This window comes from Lissotriton helveticus, chromosome 9 (assembly GCF_964261635.1).
Source record: "Lissotriton helveticus chromosome 9, aLisHel1.1, whole genome shotgun sequence".
Lineage (NCBI taxonomy): Eukaryota > Metazoa > Chordata > Amphibia > Caudata > Salamandridae > Lissotriton > Lissotriton helveticus.
The window spans coordinates 826460717-826485684 of record NC_136070.1 but is presented as its reverse complement, the minus strand read 5'-3'; the positions used below and the strand labels follow the sequence as shown (position 1 = coordinate 826485684).

The 24968-nt window shown below is 43.2% G+C and overlaps 1 protein-coding gene across 1 annotated transcript in view; it reads left to right on the top strand.

Moving 5' to 3' along the window:
* PRKD2 (protein kinase D2) overlaps positions 1–24968 on the top strand; it is a 360755-nt gene that overhangs the window by 309721 nt on the left and 26066 nt on the right. Inside the window, exons 9-17 of the mRNA XM_078660993.1 lie at positions 38–115; positions 1109–1376; positions 5897–5949; positions 8815–8887; positions 14905–15011; positions 17699–17860; positions 20550–20648; positions 22179–22446; positions 22545–22630. Coding sequence (XP_078517119.1) covers positions 38–115; positions 1109–1376; positions 5897–5949; positions 8815–8887; positions 14905–15011; positions 17699–17860; positions 20550–20648; positions 22179–22446; positions 22545–22630 — 1194 coding nt within the window. The remainder of the gene's footprint in view (positions 1–37; positions 116–1108; positions 1377–5896; positions 5950–8814; positions 8888–14904; positions 15012–17698; positions 17861–20549; positions 20649–22178; positions 22447–22544; positions 22631–24968) is intronic.

The window sequence follows — 24968 nt, the reverse complement described above, 5'->3', positions numbered from 1 at the left end:
ATCGTTAATTTTCTTTACTTTGTGTTTCATTTTTTAGAGGAAGCGGCATTACTGGAGAATGGACTGCAAGTGCATAATCCTTTTTCAGAGCAACACGACCAACCGCTACTACAAGGTATTTCCCACCTAATGACTTTTGCTTCACAGTGAAGTTCTACAAAGATAGGCCTCTTGTTTATGTGTTTCTGCTCCAAATAGCTGTATCTGTCTTTCCTTATGTTACTGAAGTTTTGGGGGCCCCTCTTTGCAAAACGGTCATTCATGCAATATGTTTCTTTCTCTTTCATGCTCTTTTCCTGCTCCTTTCACAGAGGGATTGTCCACCAAAGGGTTTCTCCCTGCTGGACTCACAAGGGATCTGCGATCAAAGGGGTCTTTCTGTCTGATGATCTCCTCGTGTGAAGTTTCTGTGGGGGGACTTGTCTTTGCCTGTCTCTTGAGAGTTCATCGATTACTAGGGCTGTCTTTCTTTCTCTGAACTCATGGTGAGAGCACCCATCATGGACTCCATACATATGCTGGTCTTCTTGATTGAGAAATAGATATCGTTAGCTTTCATGTGTTGGCCTGTTTTCATAGTGTTTTTTTACACACAATGTTCTGGTTTTGTTTCTATTATTGTACCTCGTCTGTCTCTTAGTCTATGGTGTTCTCTGTCAATTTGTTAATCTCACTCACAGTTCTGCCATCTTTGTTTTGTTCTCTCTTTATCTGTGTTCTATTACCTCTATCTTTCTCTCCATCTCTGCCACTCACACTCAATGTCTCTGCATGTACATCATTGTCTTTGCTCCACTCATTGTGACTCATTTTTGCCTGCTGTTTGCCTTTTCTCCTGTTCCTAAATATCTCCCACAAGAAAGCAATTCCCCTAGCTGATTCCCACCATGGTCAAAGGCCACTTCCGCTATTCTAAATCTTTGTCTTGGAAAGAGATCTCTATTTCTGGCAGGTCTGTTTTCCAGACACGTGCCACAGCCACATTCCACTACCTGTGTCCCTACAGCCCCACTACTTGGCCCTTGTGAAAGACCATCTCTGTCCCTAGCCTTCCTACTGTTAAAACTGACTTCTCTTGTCATTAACTCTTTATTTCGGTCTTTGTCAGGCGATCCCCCTTTCCGAAATTCTGGCAGTGGAGCCAGCCATCAACTTCACTTTAGTGCCACCAGGCACAAACCCTCACTGCTTTGAGCTCTTCACTGCCAATGCCACCTTCTTTGTCGGAGAGAACCCCCCCATGCCGGCGAACTTCAGTACTCAGAACAGTGGTGTTGGGCTAGAGGTTGCCCGTGCTTGGGAGATCGCCATCCGACAAGCAATGATGCCAGTTATCCTGCAGGATGCCCCCAGTGCTGGAGGTCAATCCCCTCACAGTAAGTCATTAGAGTGTTGAGGAGTGTGGTGTGTGTGGGAGACATCTAGCTTTGGGTCACTTTGTGTGCTCAATCAAGCTTTGCAGTATCTTAACATTAAAATCTACTGTCATGTTTCCAGCAATACCAATCTTTTAGAGTATGAGCCATATACCAGCTAGAGCGAGATAAACATACTGCTTTTGATACAAGGTATAATACGTTTAGAGCCCACCAAATTGTACCAGCGAGAGTAAGGTTCGAATGAAGTTCATGATACTAGATTGAGCAGGATTATAATACTAATGGTAGTAATTGTATCCTAGTTCACTCGGCATGGTAACTGATAGTGTGCGAGAAGATATATCATCTTTGTACAAGCTAAACAAGGGACAATAATTCATTAAAGTACCATCTAGACCAATAGTAAAAAAGTTAAAGAATTTACTGAAGCTTCGACTGTGCCCTGTGGGGCTAGCTCTCTGCCAGCTGGAGAGAAACACGAGTAGGCAAGACATATAGTTGAGTGCATGGATGGATGAACTGGTGAGTGATAGTGGAAGTAGGAAGAGGCTGAGATGCTGAAAGGTAGCGAGTAATGGAGGCCAAATACATATGCCACTGAAAAAATGATAGTGCGTACAAGAAGATGCATAAAGAGAGCACAGAAGACCCAAAAAAGCTTATGTCAAAACTACAAACTAAAATGTAGGAGGTGCAAAAACAGGACTTTATGGTACCTAGAGACCACAAAGGCCTCCTACAGAAGAGCCAAGAATGAGTTGTTCATAGGCTTAAGAGCAAGACTAGGAGTTAGATTGAGACAGTTGAAGGCACAAAATGAAACTAGAGTAGGAACGAGGAGCAAGGTCTTAAGAGTGGTGCAGATCAAGACCTGAAATCCTAGAACTAGGCAATAAGAGGTCTAAGAACAAAACTGGAGCTGTTGTTGTCGGAGACTGCAGTTTATGTTTTGGTCTTTTTGGTTTGATTACAATCGGTATTTCGGGCACTCGCTATAGATCGCCGTTGTTTAAAAAGCTGCTTGAGGAAAACTAGACTATGAGGAAAGTGTCCATTTTTTGTCACCTGATTGCCGGTCAACTGCACTATAAACTTAAGACGGACAGCCTTAATGTCCGGGATAACTGCTAAGTTGGCAGAGAAATTAAGGAGGTTGGGGGGGGGGGGGAGGGGGACTACAAAACACAGATCCTTGAGAGGTGAAGGCTGACACCAAAAGTCCCCTTTCCGGTATATTTATCGTTCCTGGAATAATTTCCTGACATAGGGTTGCCTCTGGTGTCTCCAATATTCGGTCCTCTGATTTAGGGCGTAGTGTCTACAACAAAACAAAAACTGTGGTGGGACAATTGCTTTATTCACCTGCAACATTTTCGTTTTTAACCATTTGTGACGTTTGCCAGTTTTTTTGTCTGTACACAGTAAGATATTTCACCCACACAGCTGTTAAATGTTTGAATATCGTTTTCGCTGCAACCTTTGGCAGAGCGTTTCTGTGCATTGTCGTTGCAAAACACCACCATCAATCTGTTCCTATGTATCACATGAAGAACATTTTGTTACTGTTAAATAAGGATGCATGCGACCTAAATTGTGGAAGAAGTCATGTGTTTCACATAGATGTTGTTAATTGAAATCCTTACCAAACTGAGGTTTTCTAAAGACCTTCGCAAAAGTTGCAATAAAAAAGAGGAAATTTGCACCCCTTTACCACAACTCACCTGAATGAATATAACACAGCTCCTTTGGGTGAATAGTTGATCTCGACATCAAACATCCCTTTAGCTTTGACTCCGTAGGCTTCCAAGCAGCTTCACGTTTTAGTACAAACCAACCTATAACTACACTTCTTTCCTAGTTTGAGAGTTGCCAACATCCAGCCATCAATCAGCAGCAAAACCTTACTGCTCAATAACGGGTTAAATAGTTTTAAAGCAGGCATTGGTTTATCCTCCAGTATTGAGGGCACTGTCCCTGCAGTTTTATTAAAACCTGTATGTGTTTTGTGTGTCGAAGATGGAAAAGGGTTAGAGCTTAAAATCTGAATCTTAACATATAGGCTGTATTTCCAACTCGTGCATAGTTACATTGAATTTATTTCTCATAAATTGCTAAGATAAAATCCACAAAAGCACAGACACTACAAATATCATAATTATGGCTCCTGGTTTTATGGATGGTATATATATTTTTTTTTCACATTTTCGTCTGTATTTATCCAGATTCATTTGTTTTGCTAATTATGTCTGTTTTTATCCATATTTAATTTTGGTTTTGCGTTACATTTTTTTAGCTGAAACTAGTATATTTCCACATATATTTAACTTATAAATATGTATGCTCTTTCTTAGATTCCTGACAGATTTCAACGAAATGAGCACCCACCGACGATAAATCAATACTTATTTGAAAACATGAACATTTTGGTATCCGCATCTCTGCTCCCGTTTAAACCTCATTACTAAAATGTTTTTACTTTTTATTCCCGTAACTCCCAATCTGCTCGGTTATTGGTCTAGTAGTCATTTACAATCACTCAAACAACGTAATTTCCATTTGTATCCAAATTTGAAAATAAACACAGATATGATAATACATGTCTGTATTTATCTGTATAAATCAGTAACAGCGGAGCCTTAATTCATCATGTCAATGACGAGATTACAATTAAAACTTCTTAGTGATTACATTAATTATCTAAAACTAAGAATGCTAATCCATTTTAGGCAAAATCTGAATGGGTTCCACTTTACATAGGCAATAACCGAAGGAGAAGGTAGCCCATCGTAGAATACAGCTTGTTATCTCAACAACCATGCCTCATTCTTGCAAATGGAAACCCAATAAATTAGCCAATGAAGCAAAGGGTTGTTGGAGAAGTATTAATTAGTCTATTTACCATTTGCCTAAAGGTGGTTACCATAGCACGTATATAGTAAGGGCAGAAAACATGCTAAACCGTTTCAGACCACACATTGGGCAGGTGGCTAAGCCATCACTGTTCTCAAATCTCTTCAAATTTATTGTAAAAACAACTCCCAATTTCCGAATTCCCACCCTACATTTTTGATGCAAGTGATGGTACAATTAAGAAATTACGAAACTTAAATAGAGCACACACTTCCTTTGTGGAATTTTATATTTGTACACTAATGGCAGTTTAAGTCCAACTGTCTCACTAACTCATTCGATCCCCTGTTCAGTCCTAAAACAAATTCACGAGGCCGCTAAAGACTTGCAAGGTATTTGTCCCCAAACTTTGGCTCCATGAAAGTAGCACTATCCCCTCAAACTATATGGACCTCTATGACCTCTTTTCCAACCCAGCTGCCTTGTGTTAAATTGGTTAACATTACGACCTGGAAAAAGCTGCATATTTTTTACTATTTTCAAAATTTGTGAAACATTGTCAGCGAGATAAAGCCATAAATATTCCCAATGTTTTAGGACAATCAAGAGGGTTGAGGATCTTATTCGGACTCATTACTCACACTGTTACATTAGTAGTTTTGCTTGTTAATTACCAGTTTATTTCTATTACAATCAGTAAATGCTTGTTATTTTAACTGACAATTGTGGTGACTGCTTATAACACACATCAGTTAATGCATCAGTTAATCCTTGTTGAAGTAGTGTTCTTCAGTGTCCTTCAGTGTCCACAGTTAATTGTTTGCCCATTGTGCACTATTTCACACTGCGATGTTGCATGGCATGGGATATTTGCAGAGGTGTTGAAGTAGGGAAAAGTAGTATTCAGAAATCTGTTCATGCTAATTATTTGTCCCCTCTCATTGGAAAGCTATTACTTGTTACTAAGTTAAAAAAAAATGCATTTGTATGACAGGACAATGTGTTAATGGAAGTAGTTACTAGCCTCTGACACTAGTTTGGAAGCTTGGTATCATTAATTGAGTTTCATGTGACTGATTAAGCTAGCGTGACCATGGGTACTGTTGCTAGTCCTGGGCTATAGTGTGGAAACCTAATACATTATGGGTAAACCTAGACTTGGTTTGCATCCATTTATCTGCTAGATTAATTCACTTGCTTGCACATCTTTGAAGATAAACAGCCCAGGCCTGTTAACTGTGTCTGTAATTATATGGATTGAAGTGGCCACCCTCGACCAAACTACCTAACAAATCAAAGAGGGTGAAAACCTATTGTATGTTACTAGATGCAGTTTATTTGTACATATTCTGAAAGTGTTGTAAAAGTCCAATAAATCTAGTTTCTTCAATTCTTATTAACCACATCCACACAATTAAAAGGCTTTCACACTGCTTACTCTCCCAGTATAAATGAAATATTTCAAACTACTAGACCAATGAATTCAGTGTCAATCCCAAGACCTGAAATAGAGACGGTCCAAGTATTGAAAGGGCCCAGAACAAGACAAGAAGGAACCCAAAGCAAAACTTTAGGATGTGTGCGTTTGTGTTAAGAGAGGCTAAGGAATACAGGAGGGCAAGACCCAGCATGGGCAGTCCAGCTCACTATTTGCTTTCTCTTTCCAGGACAGGCCTCTCTGAGCATCTCTGTCTCCAACAGTCAAATCCAAGAGAATGTGGTAAGTACCTGATCCGCCCAGCACCTTGGCCAACCAAAAGACGAGGCATTGTTGCGAGTATTGTATTGCATTGTAACATTTATATAGTGCTTCATGCCTCGTGTGTGGAGTGGAAGCGCATTTTAGAATGGCTATCTCACTACATTGTGAAAGAGTGTTTGCCTGGCACAGTGTTTTATTTGTTATGAATTATGATCCTATGTGGGAAGCATTTTTGCTATTGTGTGTGAGTGTCTAGAAAGTTGGTCTTACCGTGATGTAGTGCATAGCGCCTAGCAGTACGAGGGGGAAGAAGTACCTTTGAGAGAGAGAGGTGTGCAAATTAAAATTGTAGTTAGGACTAAAACATACAGGCAGTACACAGCGCTGAGCTAGCCATGGGGGCAGACGCTGGTTTGTGAGAGTGTATTTTAAAAAAGGGAGATATTCTAACAAGAAGATTTGGTTATCTATATGACATTATGAATAAGACCGAGATTCTATCGGATAAGTACAATGATGCCAGTTTGGCAGAAAAGGAAGATAGTGACAATAGCAGTAGCCGCGCACTAATTTTTTAGGCATGGATACTGCCTACTGCTGTATAATATATTTAATGAGAGCGGAAGGGAGTGGAAGAAGAATCAAGGTTGACAGCCTGAGCAAAGACTACACAGTCTTTAAAATTTCCAGATTGCACGAATCCCTTACCATGCTTCTGAAAGCTCCCAAAAGCAGACTTACCTGGTGGGTAGGCCAGCCATAGTTTGGTTATGGCTCATACCCTAGCCAGACTGACACCCTGCACATGCGAGGATGAGAGATGAAGTGTGTGGTAGGTTGCTGCACTGACAGCACAAGAATGAATACTCATCCTGCCCAGTGTTACTACTCAGTCCGCACCCATCCAAGCGTGACTATGCCTTTTTGGGTCAAACCATCAGTCAGTGCAGGTCTCTGGTTGTAGCAGGCATATTGTGGGCCTACCAAGAACATAAAGGGGCTTGCAGCCCTCCCATTGCTTACCATTGATTGGCTTTACTGTTACTCACATTTGCCTGCTTCCTATTCAGTGACATTCCTTATCCATCTTGTATCTGTTTCCCCTATGACGCATTTCCAATTTATTTGTGTCCTTTCACGCATCACTTTCAAGAAACAACTTTTTTCTTCTGTCTTAAGCACTTCACAAGGGTGCATGTGTTTTCCAGCTGTCTCCCTAGTGTGCTTCTCTTCCCTCCTCCATGCTCCGTGTTCCTATTTGTCGCCCATTTGCTTTTAACTACCCACTCTTGATGCACTCACCCTCGTGTGCTTTTCCCACCCAGCTCCACGTTGGTCTCTCTTGCCATTTGCTTTTCATCTGCCCCCTCTCTCTACGTTGCTCTTTCACTCGCCTGTTTGCTTTTCTCCATCACCCCACGCCCTCAGTGTTGTGTCCCACCACTAGCGCCCTCCATGTTGCTTCCCCACCCATGTCCTCCATACTGTATTCCCCACCTGCTTTGCGTGTTGTTTCTGCCCCTGTATTGCTTCCACCTCACACATGCTTTCACTTAATTTTCTTTTATTTAAATACAGTAAAAAAGCAACAACATCATTTTGTAGGTGCGCTGATCTACAACATGATGCAGCTGTCCGTATCAAAGACTTTTTTTATTCTTCTTTTACCCTGCTGCACAGCATCAGTTAACGCTTGATACTTGCCAGTCACAGAAAGAATTATGTGTAAAGCTTTTGTATTCCAAGTCTCTTAGTGGTGCCAGTAGTCATATTGAATAGATGCAGACAGAAGGACACAGTAGCAGACAACAAAAGACCATAGTAAAAAGAAAGTGAGTTACATGGATTTACAGGAACAGAGCCAATCAAAGAAACGAGATCCCTAAAGAGAAAGAAAGAAATAGACTTCAGAGTGAGATACTTAGAAAGGCTGGGACACTGAGAAAAGGCAAGGAGTATAGAGGTGCTTGTAGAGAAAGAGCGAGACAGACCGACATGGTGAAATTAATATGATCAACGCAAACAAGTGAACGGGAGAGATGAAGACAGACAGAAAGAAATGTTCATAGATGACAGGGAGAGGGACTAACTTTAGGGGGTGATTGGTTACACAGGTTTACAAGTAGGTTAACTGAGGAAGCACTGTGCTCACTGAGACGGCAGAGTTGTGGTCCAGCTTTCTTGGATGAAAATAAGTAAATACTTATATGGATAGATTAGTAAGAGAGGTTGGAAAAAGGTTTAAGAGGATTGTTAACAGTGATTGGAGGAAAGATTGAGAGGTTTAGCCACCGATTGGAGGAACAATATTCAGACATGCATGTGCAAGAAAGTTTGTGGTTCAGATGAGATGGTCCGAAAAGGTTACCAAGGGAAAGACTAAGAACAGCCTCCACAAAGCTAGTGAGAGATAGGCCTGCAGAGAATTAGCAAAGTTTACAGATAGCAATTAGGCGGTAGAGGTGCTTAAAGAGAATGAGAATTTCTTATGAATGGCATACGAGAGCCATTCTTTAACAAGAAAAAGCGGAGAGCCTACAAAAAGATAGGGAGTGTCATGAAAAGAGTAAAATCAATAACTAGAAATGCTTCCAGAGATTGGGGACTAGCATGCCTATACCGAGGTAACAGATTTGGAGATTGAGAGAACTAGTTAAGACTGAACACATAATCTCGTGGAGCTCTTGGGTAAGAGTGAGTAAAGGCGTCCACATGGCTAAAATAAAGAGAAAGAGAATACAGCATGGAAGAACAGTGAGGTATAATGGCAAACAGGAAGCCAAGGCCCAGCTGTCAAAAGAGGTGGACGGCAGTACAGAGACCAGGGGAAGAGTCCGTGACCTTGCAGGAGTCTAAAACAGTCTATGTTCTCTTTTATTCCAGGATATTGCAACAGTCTACCAGATCTTTCCAGATGAGGTGCTGGGCTCCGGACAGTTCGGGGTGGTATATGGAGGTAAGTTTGTATGTGTGTGTGGGAAGGGTGCATGGGAACTGGAAGTAGGGAAGTTATTACTTAAACACTGATGTTTCACTTGCTCTATTGCAAGTATGCAAAGGTACGTTTGTCTGAAACTATTTTTTTTTTATACGGTTGCAATCCAACTTACACATACACAATAAATAACTTTTGCAGGACCAAGCTGAAGATCTGCTACAACTATTAAACCATGTCCACATTCACTCTATTTCTCACCACAACCAGACTAAGAGGTTTTTTGCCCTCTCTTTGTGATCATTAATTTGAAATATTTGTCTTGCATCAAACAACAGCTATGTTGAGGTTCTATGGCATTCTGACTCCTGGGGTACAAGATGTCTACTAGTTGCACTTGTAAGACTCACCACTGTTGCTTTTGAAGTATTGCATATTTGTGTTTTGGACTACAAACAGCTTTCTTCTGGAAAGCCAAGTCATGATAGCCATAGGTAGGTGTTGCCCACATTTTGCTGTGGCCTTTAGGACAGTGATATAAGGGTACTAGGCACCAGCTTTGCAGCAACGTCAATCTCTTATCCTCCGATATAAAACTATGCCCAAAATAGTAAAGCCCGGACAACAACAAGATTCCCTAAACTTCTTGGCACCAACTAGCCTAAGTAGAATTGGTAACACGTGGAATGAACATTGCAGGTGGAAACTAAATATGCTTTCTTTGAAGTTTATTATTTTAAATAATGAGATGAACCCCTTAGGGGGAAGAGATTTGACTAAATTGGATATCCACAGGTGAGTGTCGAAAAATGCACCATCTTTTTTTTTTTTTCTACACCACGTAGAGATGAACTTACTGATAGAGTTGAATAAAATTTGACTTTACTCACATATACCTTTCAGTCCGAGAAATAGAATTTACTTGAAACAGATGTGTATGAGAGCAGCTATACATGGAAATAACATTAGAGAATCCGAGAACTCAAGTTTCAGTGTCTCCCTAGGGGTAGATTTTGAGGGTCTTTAACCAAAAGATATATTGCAACTGAAAATTGACATAAGACTTTCACGAAGTCATGAGGGCCACACATAGTCAAGTCAAGTCTAAAATTTGTATAGCGCACTACTCACCCAGAGGGTCTCAAGGCGCTTGAGGGAGGGGAGGTGCTTCACTTGTCGAATATCCAAGTTTGTAGTTGTTTTCTGAAGGAGAGGTGGTTCTGTGTAAGGCGGAGGTAGGTTGGGAGAGAATTCCAGGTCTTGGCCGCTAAGTAGGAGAAGGATCTTCCTCCCATGGTGGATCTTTGGATGCGTGGAATTGCGGCGAGGGCTTGATTGGACGATCGTGGTTGGCGGGAGGGGGTGTAAAAGGACAGGCGTGTGTTGAGGTATTCGGGTCCTAGGTCGTAGAGGGCTTTGTGTGCGTGGGTGAGGAGACGGAACGTTATTCTCTTGTTGACGGGGAGCCAGCGGAGGTCTTTCAGGTGACCGGAAATGTGAGCTTGGCGGGGGATGTCTAGGATGAGTCTGGCTGAGGCGTTTTGGATGCGTTGGAGTTTTTTCTGTAGTTTGGCTGTGGTTCCGGCGTAAAGGGTGTTTCCGTAGTCCAGTCGGCTTGTGACCAGTGCATGGGTGACCGTCTTTCTTGTTTCGGTGGGGATCCAACTGAAGATTTTTTTTAGCATACGTAGGATGTTGAAGCATGATGATGAGACTGCGTTGACTTGTCTGGTCATCGAGATGGAGGAGTCTAGGATGAAGCCCAGGTTGCGTGCGTGGTCCGTTGGTATGGGTGCGTTTCCCAGGGCCGGTGGCCACCATGAGTCGTCCCAGGCGGAGGGGGATGATCCTAAGATGAGGACTTCCGTTTTTTGTCCGAGTTCAGTTTTAAACGGCTGTTCTTCATCCACTCGGCTACTTCTTTCATCCCTTCGTGTAGGTTGGTTTTGGCGGTGTTTGGGTCTTTGGTGAGGGAGAGGATCAGCTGTGTGTCGTCTGCGTAGGAGATGATGTTGAGGTTGTGTTGGCGCGCGATGGATGCAAGGGGACTCATGTATACGTTGAAGAGGGTGGGACTGAGTGATGATCCTTGTGGTACGCCGCAGATGACTTTGGTGGCCTCTGATCTAAAAGGGGGAGGCGGACTCTCTGGGTTCTTCCGGCGAGGAACGAGATGATCCAGTCCAATGCTTTTCCTTGTATTCCGACGTTGTTGAGGCGCTGTATAAGGGTGCTATGACAGACTGTGTCGAAGGCTGCGTAGAGGTCAAGTAGGATGAGGGCAGCTGTTTCTCCGTTGTCCAGTAGAGTTCGAATGTCGTCTGTTGCTGCGATGAGGGCGGTCTCGGTGCTGTGTTTGGCTCTGAACGCGGACTGTGAAGGGTCGAGGGATTTGTTGGATTCGAGGAAGGCGGCGAGTTGACTGTTGACGGCTTTCTCAATGACTTTGGCAGGGAATGGGAGGAGCGAAATGGGGCGGTAGTTCTTAAGTTCAGAAGGGTCCGCTGTGGGTTTCTTCAGGAGGGTGCTGAGTTCGGCATGTTTCCAGCTTTCTGGGAAGGTAGCGGAGTTGAGGGAGCAGTTGATGACGTCTCGGAGATGGGGAGCGATCAAGGAGTCTGCTTTGTTGAAAATGTGGTGAGGACATGGGTCGGTTGGCGATCCTGAGTGGATGGAGTTCATCAGGCGGATGGTGTCTTCAGTGGTGATAGGGTTCCAGTCGCAAAGGTTGTTGGAGGGGGGTTTTAGTTCGGAGGTAGGTGGGGTGGACTGGTCTCCAAAGCGGTTATATATGTCCGTGATTTTGTTGTGGAAGTACGAGGCTAGAGAGTCGCAGAGGTCTTGGGAGGGAGTGATGTCGTTGGTGCCGGCGGTGGGGTTGGTGAACTCTTTGACGATGTTGAATAGTTCCTTGCTGTTGTGGGCGTTGTTGTCGAGTCGATCCTTGAAAGCTGATTTATTGGTGGATCGGATCAGTTGGTGGTGTTTGCGGGTGGCGTTCTTGAAGGTGGCCAGGTTGTCAGTGGTTGGGTTTTTTCGCCAGGCTTTCTCGAGGGTACGACAGATCTTCTTGGATTTCTTAAGGTCATCATTGAACCAGGGGGCTTTCTTGCTACCTTGCCTGATTTGATGGTTTTTCAAGGGTGCTAATTAGTCAGCGCTGTGGGGGATCCATTGTGTGAGGTTGGTGGCTGCTTGGTTTGGGTCCGATGATTTGGTCGGAGGGTTTTGGTGAAGCGATGTGAAGAGCTGGTCGGTGGTAATTTTGTTCCAGTTTCTGCGGGGAATTGGTTGTGGGTGGTTGAGGGTCGTAGTCTTTTTGTAGTTGAAGTGAACGGAGCTGTGGTCTGTCCAATGGAGAGCTGTTGTGTGATTGAAGGAGATGTGCTTGCTGGAGGTGAAGATTGGGTCGAGCGTGTGCCCGGCATAGTGGGTGGGGGTGTCAACAAGTTGTTTAAGTCCGAGATTGGCGAGGTTGTCCAGAAGGGTGGTGGTGTTGCTGTCGTTGTTCTTTTCAAGGTGGAAGTTGAGGTCTCCCAGTAGAATGTAGTCCTCGGAGGGGAGGGCGTGTGGGCTGATGAAGTCAGTGATGTCTTCGCTGAATTGTGTGCGGGGTCCTGGTGGCCTGTAGATGAGGGTGCCTCTGAGTGTGGTCTTGGGGTCGATGTGGATCTGGAAGTGAAGGTGTTCGGCGGCTGCGAGGTTATCGTCGGAACTGATCGTGATGCGGATGGTGTTCTTATGGACGATGGCGATGCCTCCTCCTGTTTGGTTGATGCGGTCCTTTCGGATGATCTTGTAGCCGTCCGGGATGGCTATGGCGATGTCGGGCGTTGATGAGGCGTTCATCCATGTTTCTGTAAGAAAGGCGATGTCCGGCGATGTGGTGTCGAGTAGGTTCCAAAGTTCGATGGCGTGTCTGTGGATCGAGCGGGTGCTGAGCAGGATGCACTTCAGGTGGTTGGTGTGGGAGCTCTGTTTGGAGTTTGTGGATTTGGTGTGGGTTCTGATGCAGTTGAACTTGTAGGAGTGGCAGGTGAAGGGACCATGGGTGTGTCCTGGGACGGCTTGGTAGCAGTTTGGGAGTCAGCCGGGGTTAAGTGCTGAGAGGGTTGCGGCGTCGTACGTTATGCGGGTGGAGTGGGCTTTGCGGGGACCAGGGGGTCTGGCGCTGGGCGCGGTCCAGGCGAGGACGGACGTAGACGGGCTTACCTTTGGCGCGCCTTTGGCACGCATGGGGCGCGTCCGCTGCGCGTGAACGCTGCGCGTCAGCTGTTCCGACATAAGTGGAGTGAGGAGGGGGGCGGAGCGAGGGAGGAGCAGCTGGGAGGCGGGAGCGGGGAGGAGAGACAGGCCAGGAGTCCCAACAACAAAATGGCAGCACAAACAAAAAGCGAAACAGGGGCACAACCGGAATAACGCTATGATCTGGGCAGTGGTAGCGGCATAATCAGGCACAAATAATTTTGCAGGCGATGCGAGCAGTGCAACAATGACAATTAACACCAATGAGCAATAAGAAGTATGGCGCTACGATAATGTTACAGGCAATGCGAGCTCAATAATTAGCAGCAGCAAGCGCTACGATACCAGGCAGCAAGGAGGAGTATAGCGCTACAGAGTCAGGATGGTCAGGGAGCGTGGGGAGCGACCGCTTCAGGGCAAGTCCAGACGGTCACACATGACTTGTTAGGAGTCAGACTGCCTTCCAAACAGTCTTGATCGTGGTGAGACAGTCTTGGGGTGTCTGGAAGTGATCCAGTAAGCAAGTATTGGCCTGATGCATATGCCAGCAGGTCGCAAATATTGGGTGTGAATTGTGCACTGACATTTTCTATTCTGCCCATCATTTTGTAGTGCAGGCTATGTAGTGTAGAAACCATCTGAAAAGGCCTATTTGGATAGGGTCGCAATGCGACCTGCCTAGTTAATGTCATTAGGCAGTGTTACATGTTCATTGAATGGCTGAAAATGCGGGGATGGTGGCCGGCAAAGGACTCCAAACCACCAGTCTTGAATTTGCATTACCAAATGGAAAATCTTTTAATTTTTTTAGGGACAAGTGCTGCTTTAAAAAAATAAACATATCTTGTTTGGTAACACATGGGGAGTAAATCACTGCCCTCAAGGCTGCCTTATATAATTCCCAAAGGATAGCTGTCCTATGGGACTTTGAGGTGTTGATATCTAATTAATGTTTTGCAACAACATTTTTAGTCACAAAACAATGGTACCATTCTGTTTGTACTCCCAAATAGGATGGGGGCGCACTCTTGTCCCCCCCCCCCTCCTATTTACAATTCGTAATGTGCCTCAAAAGCCCCTTCACAAGTCGCACATACTTTTCTGACTGGTGAAAGGAATTTGTTAGATGTTTGGAGGTCGCAAATCATGTTTCAATAGGCATACTGCATTTCCTGCCTGCGACATTTGTGCCAACAAACATTTCACCGCCTGCACTGCACCTCATAATTAAACAACGCAGCAAATGCATGTGGCGAAATGCCACAGCAGGAGGCAAGGGGAAGAGGGGTTATTGGGGTCTATACCCTTTATAAAGAAAAAAGAAGCGGGACAAAGAAGCTTGAGGCAGGAGTGGAAATTATGGCAAAATGTCTAGGACAGAAACTTGTGTCTAGTGTTGGTGTTTGTACCACTGGAAAATATCAACAAATCATGTTCATGAATCTCAGGTTGGCAACTGCTGAACACCTTTGTAAATGAGACTCTGTATGTATTGAGAGTGATCCTAATTCAACACTGAGTGGTACCCTCGTCATGCTTATATATTGGTATCTTGTAAAGAGCTCCGATGCTTGGATTTCAACCTAGATCCGTGATGTAAATGTCGTTAAATATATCATTAAATCTAGATGACATTACCTGACATAATATTCCTATATATCCTTCGAGTAAAGAGTTTGGATTGGTCATACATGTGCCTGCTAGGAGTTGCAGGTCTTTAGGGAGTCCTTATTATCACTGTGTCCATACTGAAGCATTGGTATCCGAGCACCTGCATTGTATCTATTTTTCAGGAAAACATCGAAAGACAGGCCGGGATGTGGCTGTGAAAGTGATTGACAAGTTGCGGTTTCCAACCAAGCAGGAGAGTCAGCTACGGAACGAGGTGGCCATACTGCAGGTGAGAGCCCAGAGAGCATGCAATAAGAACACTTTGTACTTATTGTTGCTGACGCTTCTGACTGCTCATCGACAATCTTTTATTGAAGCTTTATATGCAAGTAGAGTATACGCGACCTGGGTAGCTGTCCACATACAGCATCAACCTTGTATTAATACATGGAGGATGGAAAATGGATGGCATGAAGTTCTGGCCCTCCACACAGCTTTGTTGATCACCAACTTGTGACTTTTAAAAATCTGTAATTCTTGATCTGTTTGAATACTTATGGTTCACCTTGCTGTGAGCATCGGAGACCTATTTGTAAGAGCTGGATGATGATCAAGTAACATTTGTGTCACTTCTATGCTCCTTTTAAAGCTGAGATGACTGTGCGGAAAGGAGCGTTGGCTGGAGACAGCATAGTTTGTGTGGTGTACTTAAGATGTGAATCCTTAGCTGTAGACATTCTGCGGTATAGGTTAGTATTGGCCAAGCTCTCCTTCATCCTTTATACAAGCAGCTACTATCCCCACTTTGATTCTCTAGAAAAGTAATTTTATTTCAGAATAAAAACCAGATTGTTTTATTTTTGCCTACATTTTTACAGTAGTTTGAGCATACCTCATAATTGAGCCATGTATGAAAAGGTTATGCCACTTCAATAAACTTTCCTGAATTCTGTTTGGAGTATGTCCTCCAAGTTTTTAAAACATTAAGGAAAGACCTTGTTCATCAGCGAATCATTTTCCCTTAAGTGAGTACTTCACTGTAGAGGAAGCCAACAAAAGCTCCTTCCTTGAGCGACAAATGTGTTTGCTAAATTTCCCCATGTGTCTGTCAACTTTTGCACCACCTGGATACTAAATGGGTGTTCATCACAGTGGCTGGTAGTTCATTGAATATAAAGGTTATAGTTTCCTCTGGTGGATAAGCTGAAATTACTTAAAATTCAAAAGTAATAAACTCTGGCATTTGCGGGACAGACATCCTGGTAATAAATGCACCAATCCCCATTTCCAGTAGGGCAACCCCCTCTTTAAAACTACTGCTGGCAACATTGCTGGTTCCCTTGACTGTCATAGGCAATTTTGTCCTTATTCCCTTTTCAGTTCCAGCTGACAAATTGTCAGCTGGTCCATATTTGTAATTTCTAGTTGGTTACATTTGGTCAATTACCTCCATACTAGCAAAAAATAGACACAACTCCCAAAGTCATTGATTTGTCTAATAGGGCTACAACCTGCCCCTCCTTGAATTTAAAAGGGCAGCTCGAGAATACCACACTTGGTTCCCAGCACAGCCATGACCATCTCATATTTGGATGTTGATTTTTTAACTTATAAAAAATATTGCGTACATGGATTCCAAATCATTTCTGAAAAGTATAAATGGATATCTTAAAATGAGCTCAAAGAGGAGCTGAAGCATTTTTTCCTCTTTGTCTTTGAAAACTGAAATATGGAGAGATCACAAATCTAGATCTTAAACCTTCACAATATCTACAGTCTACAGTCATGACCATTTTGCTGAGGATTGGCTCTTCGGAGAATGCTGATGTGAGTGAATCAGGAAGGACTCCTTAATTAAATTATCCTCACTCTTAAGGTCACCCTTCCTGCAGTCTAGAACTTGAAACTTTAATTTCGCTCCTAGAACTCACAGTGCTCTACCTATGGAAACTAAGGGCAGATGTACGACCATTGGCTTTTGCAACTCGCTAATTGCAGAAGAATTGTGAGTCGCAATTTGCGAGTCGCAAAGCCAATGTACAACAGTGTCAGAGACACTGTTAGCAATTCCCAATGGGGTCGCAAAATGCGAGGCTCATGAATATTAATGAGCCACTCGCAATTAACGACCCCATTGGGAATGGTTGGCCCTCCCAGGGATGGTGGCCTGCTGGGCTCAGCAGACCTCCATGTCTGGGACTGCTTTTCAATAAAGCCGTTTAAAAAAAAAAAAAAATGCAGCCCGGTTTCCTCAAAGTAAAACGGGATGCATTAAAAAAAAATGAACTGTTTTAGTTTAATTTTTTAAGGGCAGGTAGAGGTTCTGGAATAACTGCCTGCCCTTAAATTTTTTTTTTAGAGCCAGTCACAAAGGAAGAGGTGTGGCGCCGCGGCTAGGGCGACTGACTCCGGAATCTGGGGACCACGGTTCGATCCCCGGCTCCGGCGGCAGGTTAGCCCAGCACCATGTGACTCTTGGCAATAGCTTGCTTAATCTTCCCGACGGCCCCCAGCGCCTAGAGACCCTTACGGGTGATTGTGCGCTTTACAAATGTGGATTATTATTATTATTATTATTATTATAAAGGGGAAGCGGTCCCCTGGGGACCCCTTCCCATTTGCGACTCCATTACCACCCTCTTGTAGGGGCAGTAAATTGCAAGTGTTTCGCGACCACAATTGTGGTTAAAAAACATTCATACATGGCTTGTGAGTAGCTATTAGGAAGGGAACACCCCTTCCTAATAGCAAGTCGCAAAACCTATTTAGCGAGTCGCAAGTAAATTGCTACTCGCTAAATGGGCTTTGTACATGTCCCTGTAAGTTTTTGCATGCGCAAACGGGTCGCAAACCTGTTTGCACATGCAAAAACGTGTCGTACATCTGACCCTAAATTTGCTACTCCTGTTGCTTACATCTCTCTCCAGAAGCTGTGTGTACCCTCTCCTGTTGACCAATTATGTTTACTCTCTCTAGAGCCTGAGGCACGCTGGAATTGTGAACCTGGAGTGCATGTTTGAGACACCAGAGAAGGTATTTGTGGTGATGGAGAAGCTGCACGGGGACATGTTGGAGATGATTCTATCCAGTGAGCGAGGGCGTCTACCAGAACGACTTACCAAGTACCTTATCACTCAGGTGAGACTTCTGTTGTACCTGCCTTCCTCTGAATTCCATTCTTTGTAAGCTGCTTCCCTTCGGAGCAACGCTTTGTCAGTCCACTACCCCTTTCTCACATCGGCCATGCAGGTAGCGTTGATTTGCAATTGAAAATGTACAAGCTACTGCTTTCTCTCATTGTCCACAATATTCCACCTTTCAGGCCACATTTGCTTTACCTGTAGGCCACTCCTCAACTCTCTCACTTGACATTTTCATTCCCTGAAAGCCACGTTCTCTTCTAGTTACTATGGGTCAAATGTACTATTATTGTTTGGCTACAAAGCTAACGATTCGCAAAATCAAATCATTTGCGATTGCACAACACTGTGTTGCAATCTGTGAATAATACTTTGCAATTGGAAAACATTGTTGACCCAATCACCTATAATGAATTGTAAAGGGATAAGTGGCAGAAGTGGGTGTCTCACTCTCCTTTGAGAGTCTGTATTCAAACTGTGAAGGCTTTTTGATCATAATTGAATTTACATACCATTAATAAATTTCAGAGACCCAAAAGAGGTTGGTACCACCTTCACAAAGGAATACCGTTGCAGAGGCACAGCATCCACCTGCTAAATAGTTGCTGTCCGTATTAAAGGGAACAGGCAGAGGCTCCCTGAACCGCTCCACACATCCAAATGCTAGACACTGAAGAACAGCATGTATTTTGAAAAGCAACCCCTTTAAGAGGCAGGGACTGTTTTAAAGGGGAGAATGTCAGCATTAATAGAATGTGAAGACAGACATTGAGACCTGCATTTCCACTAAAATATGGTATAAGTATAAATGAGGGTACCTCTACTGAAATAAACCTAGTTTTATTACATTTATGGGTGAATACACAGAAGATCTGTGTAGTTATAAATTGGGTCAAGACCAATTATGGTGCGTATCAACATGATAAAACAGTAAACTCGGAACAGCAACAATTCTGAAATTTAGGAATACAAGTATTTTGGGAAGAATGAAATGTGATTTGTGTTGTATCCTAGGCCAATATCTCTATCGGGTAGGGCCCAACATTTTCAAATGTGTTTCTTTTTCAATGACGGGGAAATAGCTTCAGCCAAAATAGCGGCTCACCCTAAATTGTTGTATCAATTTTCAAGTCTACCGATATGGTTGCCTTCAAAATTATCCAAAGATTTCGCCAGTTATTTGGGGACAGAGAAGATCCAGAGTGCTCCTTAGTCCGATACAATCTCAAGTATAGAGGAAGGACTGGGAGTATTCAACTGCAAGCTTTACTACCTGGATGTACATCTCCAGTGGGTAGCTAGGTTTGCAGAAGTTGTCACAGCGGAAGTGAAATATGTAATGGTTGGCTCAATGTAGGAAGTGGTCATGGGGCAATTATTGGGATTAAAGGTCCCCAGATTAGTAAAAGTAGCATGATAATGTTGGTCATGGTTACTAACAGCAATTGGCGAATGAAGAGATTTAGAGGATTTGTGGGAGCTGCTAGCCTTTTAACAAATGGCGAAAGTCTACAAAATCTCAAAGGAGCTATTTTTGGAAAACTGGTGCATATAATACACTATCTGGTGAGTGAACAGAACAGAGCCTGCGACAGGCCAGTTGACAGTTCCTAATGCAAACAGATTTGAAAGATTGGCAGTGACTCACATTGATAGTGCCTTACTAAGGGCTGTTAATTGATTTACGAAACAGTTAGTTACATGGTAAACACCAAATTAACTACTTACAATTGGGATATGATTCAGCATAGACACCCAAAATCTCTAGAAATGCCAATTTAACTCCTGCAATTAAATTTTTACATGAAACATTCTATGCTCTCTGTTTTATAGCAGCATCTTAATGTCCAAGATGTTCTGAGCCAGATCCAGATTTTATACACACGAGTTTGAAATGCAATTGTACAACATAGTACCAGCTTTTGATTGTTGACATGGATGAGAATGTGGTAGACCGAACAATAGAAATTAAACAGGAACTGTGTTTGTGAGGTTTAATGCCATAGCCCAGATAGTGAAAATTTAGCAACAAATTGATAGATTTTTTATGAGTTATATAACCATGGCCCGGTAACCTTCAGGGGCTCCAGGTGAGAAGTAATACATTTCAGGGAAAAACAAGGATAAAAGGGAATTAGACAGTGTACTTGCCAGAACATCTTGTTAGCACATTTAACCCAGGGCATCTTGAACATGCGTTCATGCCAGCAAAGGTACACCTCAGAATGCTTTACCGTCCAGGACATAGCTCTGAGCATCTTATCATTAGCTGTCGTGAGCTAATTTTTCCTCACCAGAGAGCTTGGAAACTAGGACCGCTTGTTAACTTACAAGTAAAAGCCCGATACGGTTATCTTTTCTTTTATGGCTCGAAATTACTCCATAACTCCAAATGGGAATTTTCAGCCAGGAGCATCCTACCTGCAAATGTTTTGCCCAAAGTGACACATTAGATCATGGAGAGGCTTCTTTTCCCAAGAGACAATGCTTTCCTCCTGCTAACGCTTGAAGTATTTCAGCTAATTGCTCTTATAGCCCTTATTGTTCCACTTGCATGTTATCCGCCTGTCTAATGTCTTACTGAAGAGATACAGCAGAGCCCTTTTCCCCACATTTGTAGAGGAGTCCGAGAGAGTGATGCTACAGCCTCTAAAATCCCTTTCCATTATGTTCTTTCTCTTGCGCAGATTCTGGTCGCTCTTCGCCATCTGCACTTCAAGAACATTGTTCACTGTGACCTGAAACCGGAAAATGTGCTGCTAGCCTCTGCTGATCCATTTCCACAGGTGAGTGAATCCTTATTTCCCATCTTATGGTCCCAAAGGTTAGACCTTGGATAAGCACTACCCTCCGATTGAGCTGTCTCATGACTAAGGATACATGTTTGACTGCTGACTGCTCTTAAACCATTCTTAAATGTTGCTGGAAAAGAATTTGTCCACTACATTTAAAAGTGATCGTATAGATGCCATGTGAAAGGTCTACAGCTTCATGAAATATGCAAACCAGCCCTAATGTTAAGTGTAGAAATCATCTTCAACATCCACCATACCCTCTCCAGTCGGATCCTTGGTCCTTTTTGACCAGTATCATTCACCAAGACATACAAGAAGTGAGACAGCGGTTGGTTTGTGATCTTTTATTTAATAATAATTTGTTTGTGCTTTATATCATTTTGCTGTAGCTTCTACGCTCTGTACTTTCATCCTTAACTTGACAAAGCAAACTGAATTTTCTATTCTTTGTTCTCCTTACTTTTTTCTGTATGTGCGTGCATGGACTTAGAAAGATAGCACAGTTTCTCCCCCACACCTGTTCTACAGTGTAAGGCCAGGTGAATGTACAAGCAAACCATTCAACTACTACATCCATATATTAAAACTAACTGCAGAGTTGGTAGAGACCACCTTTTTAGTCACCAATTTGGTTCACTTTTACTGTAAGTCTAAGTGCTCAATACATCGAAAAGTTGGATATTACGGAGTACATGTACAGCACCAGAAGAAAGTAAAATACAGTGTGAACACAAGATCGGTGGCAGATGTATTATTACACTGGTACCCATTGTTACCAATATTCGTGCTACCACTACCTTTGTACTAATACATTGGTTCTTAAAAATCCAAATCCGAGTGGGCCGCATTCCAACCTATCACATTAATACTCATGAGGTAGGTTACAAATTGCAACACACACTGATAGGAGACAAACAGAGGTGTGGTGCCTGCAAGGGTCAGAAGACAGTCTTGTCTGTGGTTATGTTCAAAGAAACAAAAAACTTATTTTTCTTAAAATTGAAATGCAACCCATTTTCCTTAAAGGAAACAGGTCTGCATTTCAAAAAGAAATCTAATCTTTTTTTAAATAAAAAAAAGGTTTCACTGAGAATTGTCAGTGGTGTTGCGGACTCCTGCCTACTCTTCCTGAAACTGTTTTTTTTAATTTACAAAGAGACCCTTTCCATTTTGAGAATTGAGTTACTACCCCAACTTGGGTGTCACAAAACTTTCCAATGGTGTTCATTTGAAACCAATAATACATTGCATACCCATGTAGTATTTGGAAAGGAAGCCCACAACATGCTTCTTCCAAATACTGAATCGCTATCTAATCACAGTATCATTTTAGCACTCAGCAAAATTTGAATTCCTTCTAAAATGCGTTTTTTACATTCAAAAATCAATTTTTTGTGATTGCCCCAGTTCTGACTGTCCTTTGTGCCATTCGGTGGTTCTGATTCTAAGCATTATCTTAGTTACCCCTCATTGGTTTTCATTTGGTAACCTTCTCCCTCATGTTGTATATATGTGCACTAGGTTAAGCTCTGCGATTTTGGCTTTGCTCGGATCATTGGTGAGAAATCCTTTCGGAGATCGGTGGTTGGAACTCCGGCATACTTGGCACCAGAAGTGCTGCTGAACCAGGGCTACAACCGGTCACTGGACATGTGGTCTGTGGGTGTGATCATGTATGTGAGCTTGAGCGGCACTTTCCCCTTCAACGAGGATGAGGATATTAATGAGCAAATCCAGAATGCTGCTTTCATGTACCCCGCAAGCCCATGGCGGCAGATTTCAGCTGGAGGTGAGTTGTATTGAAGAATGCCTAGGGAAGGCAGGCTGCAAAGTATGATGACACCCATGGTCATCTGCAAGATCTAACCCAATCCTTCTCTCCTGCAGCCATTGACCTGATCAATAACCTGCTCCAGGTGAAGATGAGGAAGCGGTATAGTGTTGATAAGTCCCTCAGCCACACCTGGCTACAGGTAAGCAGAAAGATACAGTCCTGGAGTTAGAGGCGTTCATACAGTTTATTGCTAACAGCAGGTACTACTGTTAATCATTTGGGATTTGAGTGCGTGAGTATTTTACTAATACAAGTCACGTGCCAGTTTTTCCTTACAGTTTAGAGACAGGGAATGATTTATACAGGTAGATTAAAAAGACCATGCACGAAGCGGAGAATCACAAAATGCAGGTCAGGGACATCAGAGAATAGTTTAAGTGTAAGGAAAGTCATGTTGCAAGTGGGGAACATCTAGCAGGCAGAGAACACAATGCATCTTTGCCCCCTACTTTCACAGATGTTTTAGGTGGTTCTCTGCACTTTCTTAGTTCCGGGCCACATGTCCACAACAGGCTATTCTCACTCCATACATCTATTATGGGATTATGAAACTGAGGTGGCAGTGAGCACAGGACCATCTCTGAGGATACACGTCACACTTAGGGCATCAAAAAACAAAAAGAGTTGAATGTAATGCTTGAATTAATCTTAGCTACTGGTGATCACTCAGGGCCACATCTCAATCCGTCGTTTTTTGCCCACCATGCCACCACAGTTTGGACCCAGCTATATGCAAATCAGCCTTGAACCTGCTCCTCATGGGAATAGTCTTTTCCGAACTGCCAGGCCAGGCACTTCCTGAACCAGTACATAAGCAACCTAGAACTGGTTTCCCCCTTATTATGGTTTCAGCTTGATTTCAGTGGGACAGTGAGCATGGGACCCAATTCTGGGCATATCCATCTACACGTAGGGCATTACAATCCTAGCGGGTAAAAACACAAAACTAATGCTGCCTTGTTCACCGGAAGGTAATTGCTAGGAAATCCATTTTGTTAGGAAGCTGTGCATAAGCTAATATATCCAGGGGGTAGGAAATAACCTAATACAAAGCGCAGAACATCTCTTGATTCAGGTTCAGAGCAGAGAATCGAAGTACCAGGCAGACCACATCTAGGTAGAACTTCCACATGGGTAACAGCTCCTTGTAATTGTTTCCTGAATAAATTGAGGTAATCATGAGGTGTTCTCTTCTTCAGTGAGTGTCTGCGCACCAGGGAGTATTGTTTAGAGTGTTGTGATTGTACATGATCTAGTCCTATTCTATCAAAGCAGAATTCCACTTAGAGCTAGTATCACAATGCCTGGCAACATGGAAAGCCTGGTTGAAAGAAGTGATCGAAAACCATGAATTTTTATATGAGACAAGATGGCAGGTATTTCCCTCTGTTTAATTTCTTGCTTTCAACTAGTAAAGGTCGGAGGGATATTGCCAGCTCAAATAGCAGAGACAGCCAGTGAGGTTAGAGGCATCTTTTCATACTTTTTCACACAATGGAGAGCGAGAGAAAATAACATCCGTTGCAATCTCCCGTTTTACAATGTTATCAAATAACAAGCAACTGCTGCTGTTGAGAATTATCCTCGAGAATTCAGTTTTTTCCCCACTCTGTCAGAATGTGGTAAACTCCCTCTGCCTTATCTTGTGGGATAAGGGTATCCAAAGATATTGAAGTAGATGTGACATGCTTCATCATTGGTGCCTATCCACACCCAGGTTAGATGAGACTATCTGGGCGGGCTCGACCATAGATGGAATGGGAGTTCTTAGATAAAGCACTACTGGATAAGCAGGGATCCAGATTAGTGATAAACTCTCCTCTTTAAGTACTCTTTTCTTCCCCACCCGCCCCCCACTTTTTCAGGTCGAGCCTAGCGTTGCAGTGAATGCGCTGCTCGCTTTGCGATGCATGCTGTAGTAGGGTATGTTTTAGAAGTGGTGTGGAAGCCCCGCCCGTATTTTTCATTGGCTGGCGTCATCGTCCATGGTAAATACAGGCTTCCCATTAATAATGAGGCTTCTTAGTCCCTCCTTGTTACTGCCCTGTCTCCTTATGTGACCGCCCATCAGGACTGGATTTTTTACTTGCAGCATTATACTGTCTCCTTCATTTAGTCAGTAAGCACTAGTTTATTTTCATTCTGCTTTGGCAAAGGCGACAGCTTGTTTTATAAAGCGCACATGGCGGCCGCACAACTTTATTATCACGTGGGCCGCCAAAATGCTTTTCTTTTAAAATGTATATGTTTTTATAAAGTGCGGCACGCCAAGCTTTGTATTCATGGCAGCCGCACACTTCTCTCCCGCTTTGGCGTTCGCCACGGCTCTTCCCTTCTGCCTCGGCCTCGGCTAAGACAGAGGTGGGGACAGCGAGACATACAAAATTGTTCTCGCTGCCAATTAAACCGAAAAAAAAACATTTGCAATGCCCACCTAGCGACCCATGATTCGCTCCCAACAACCATGTGACCATTAT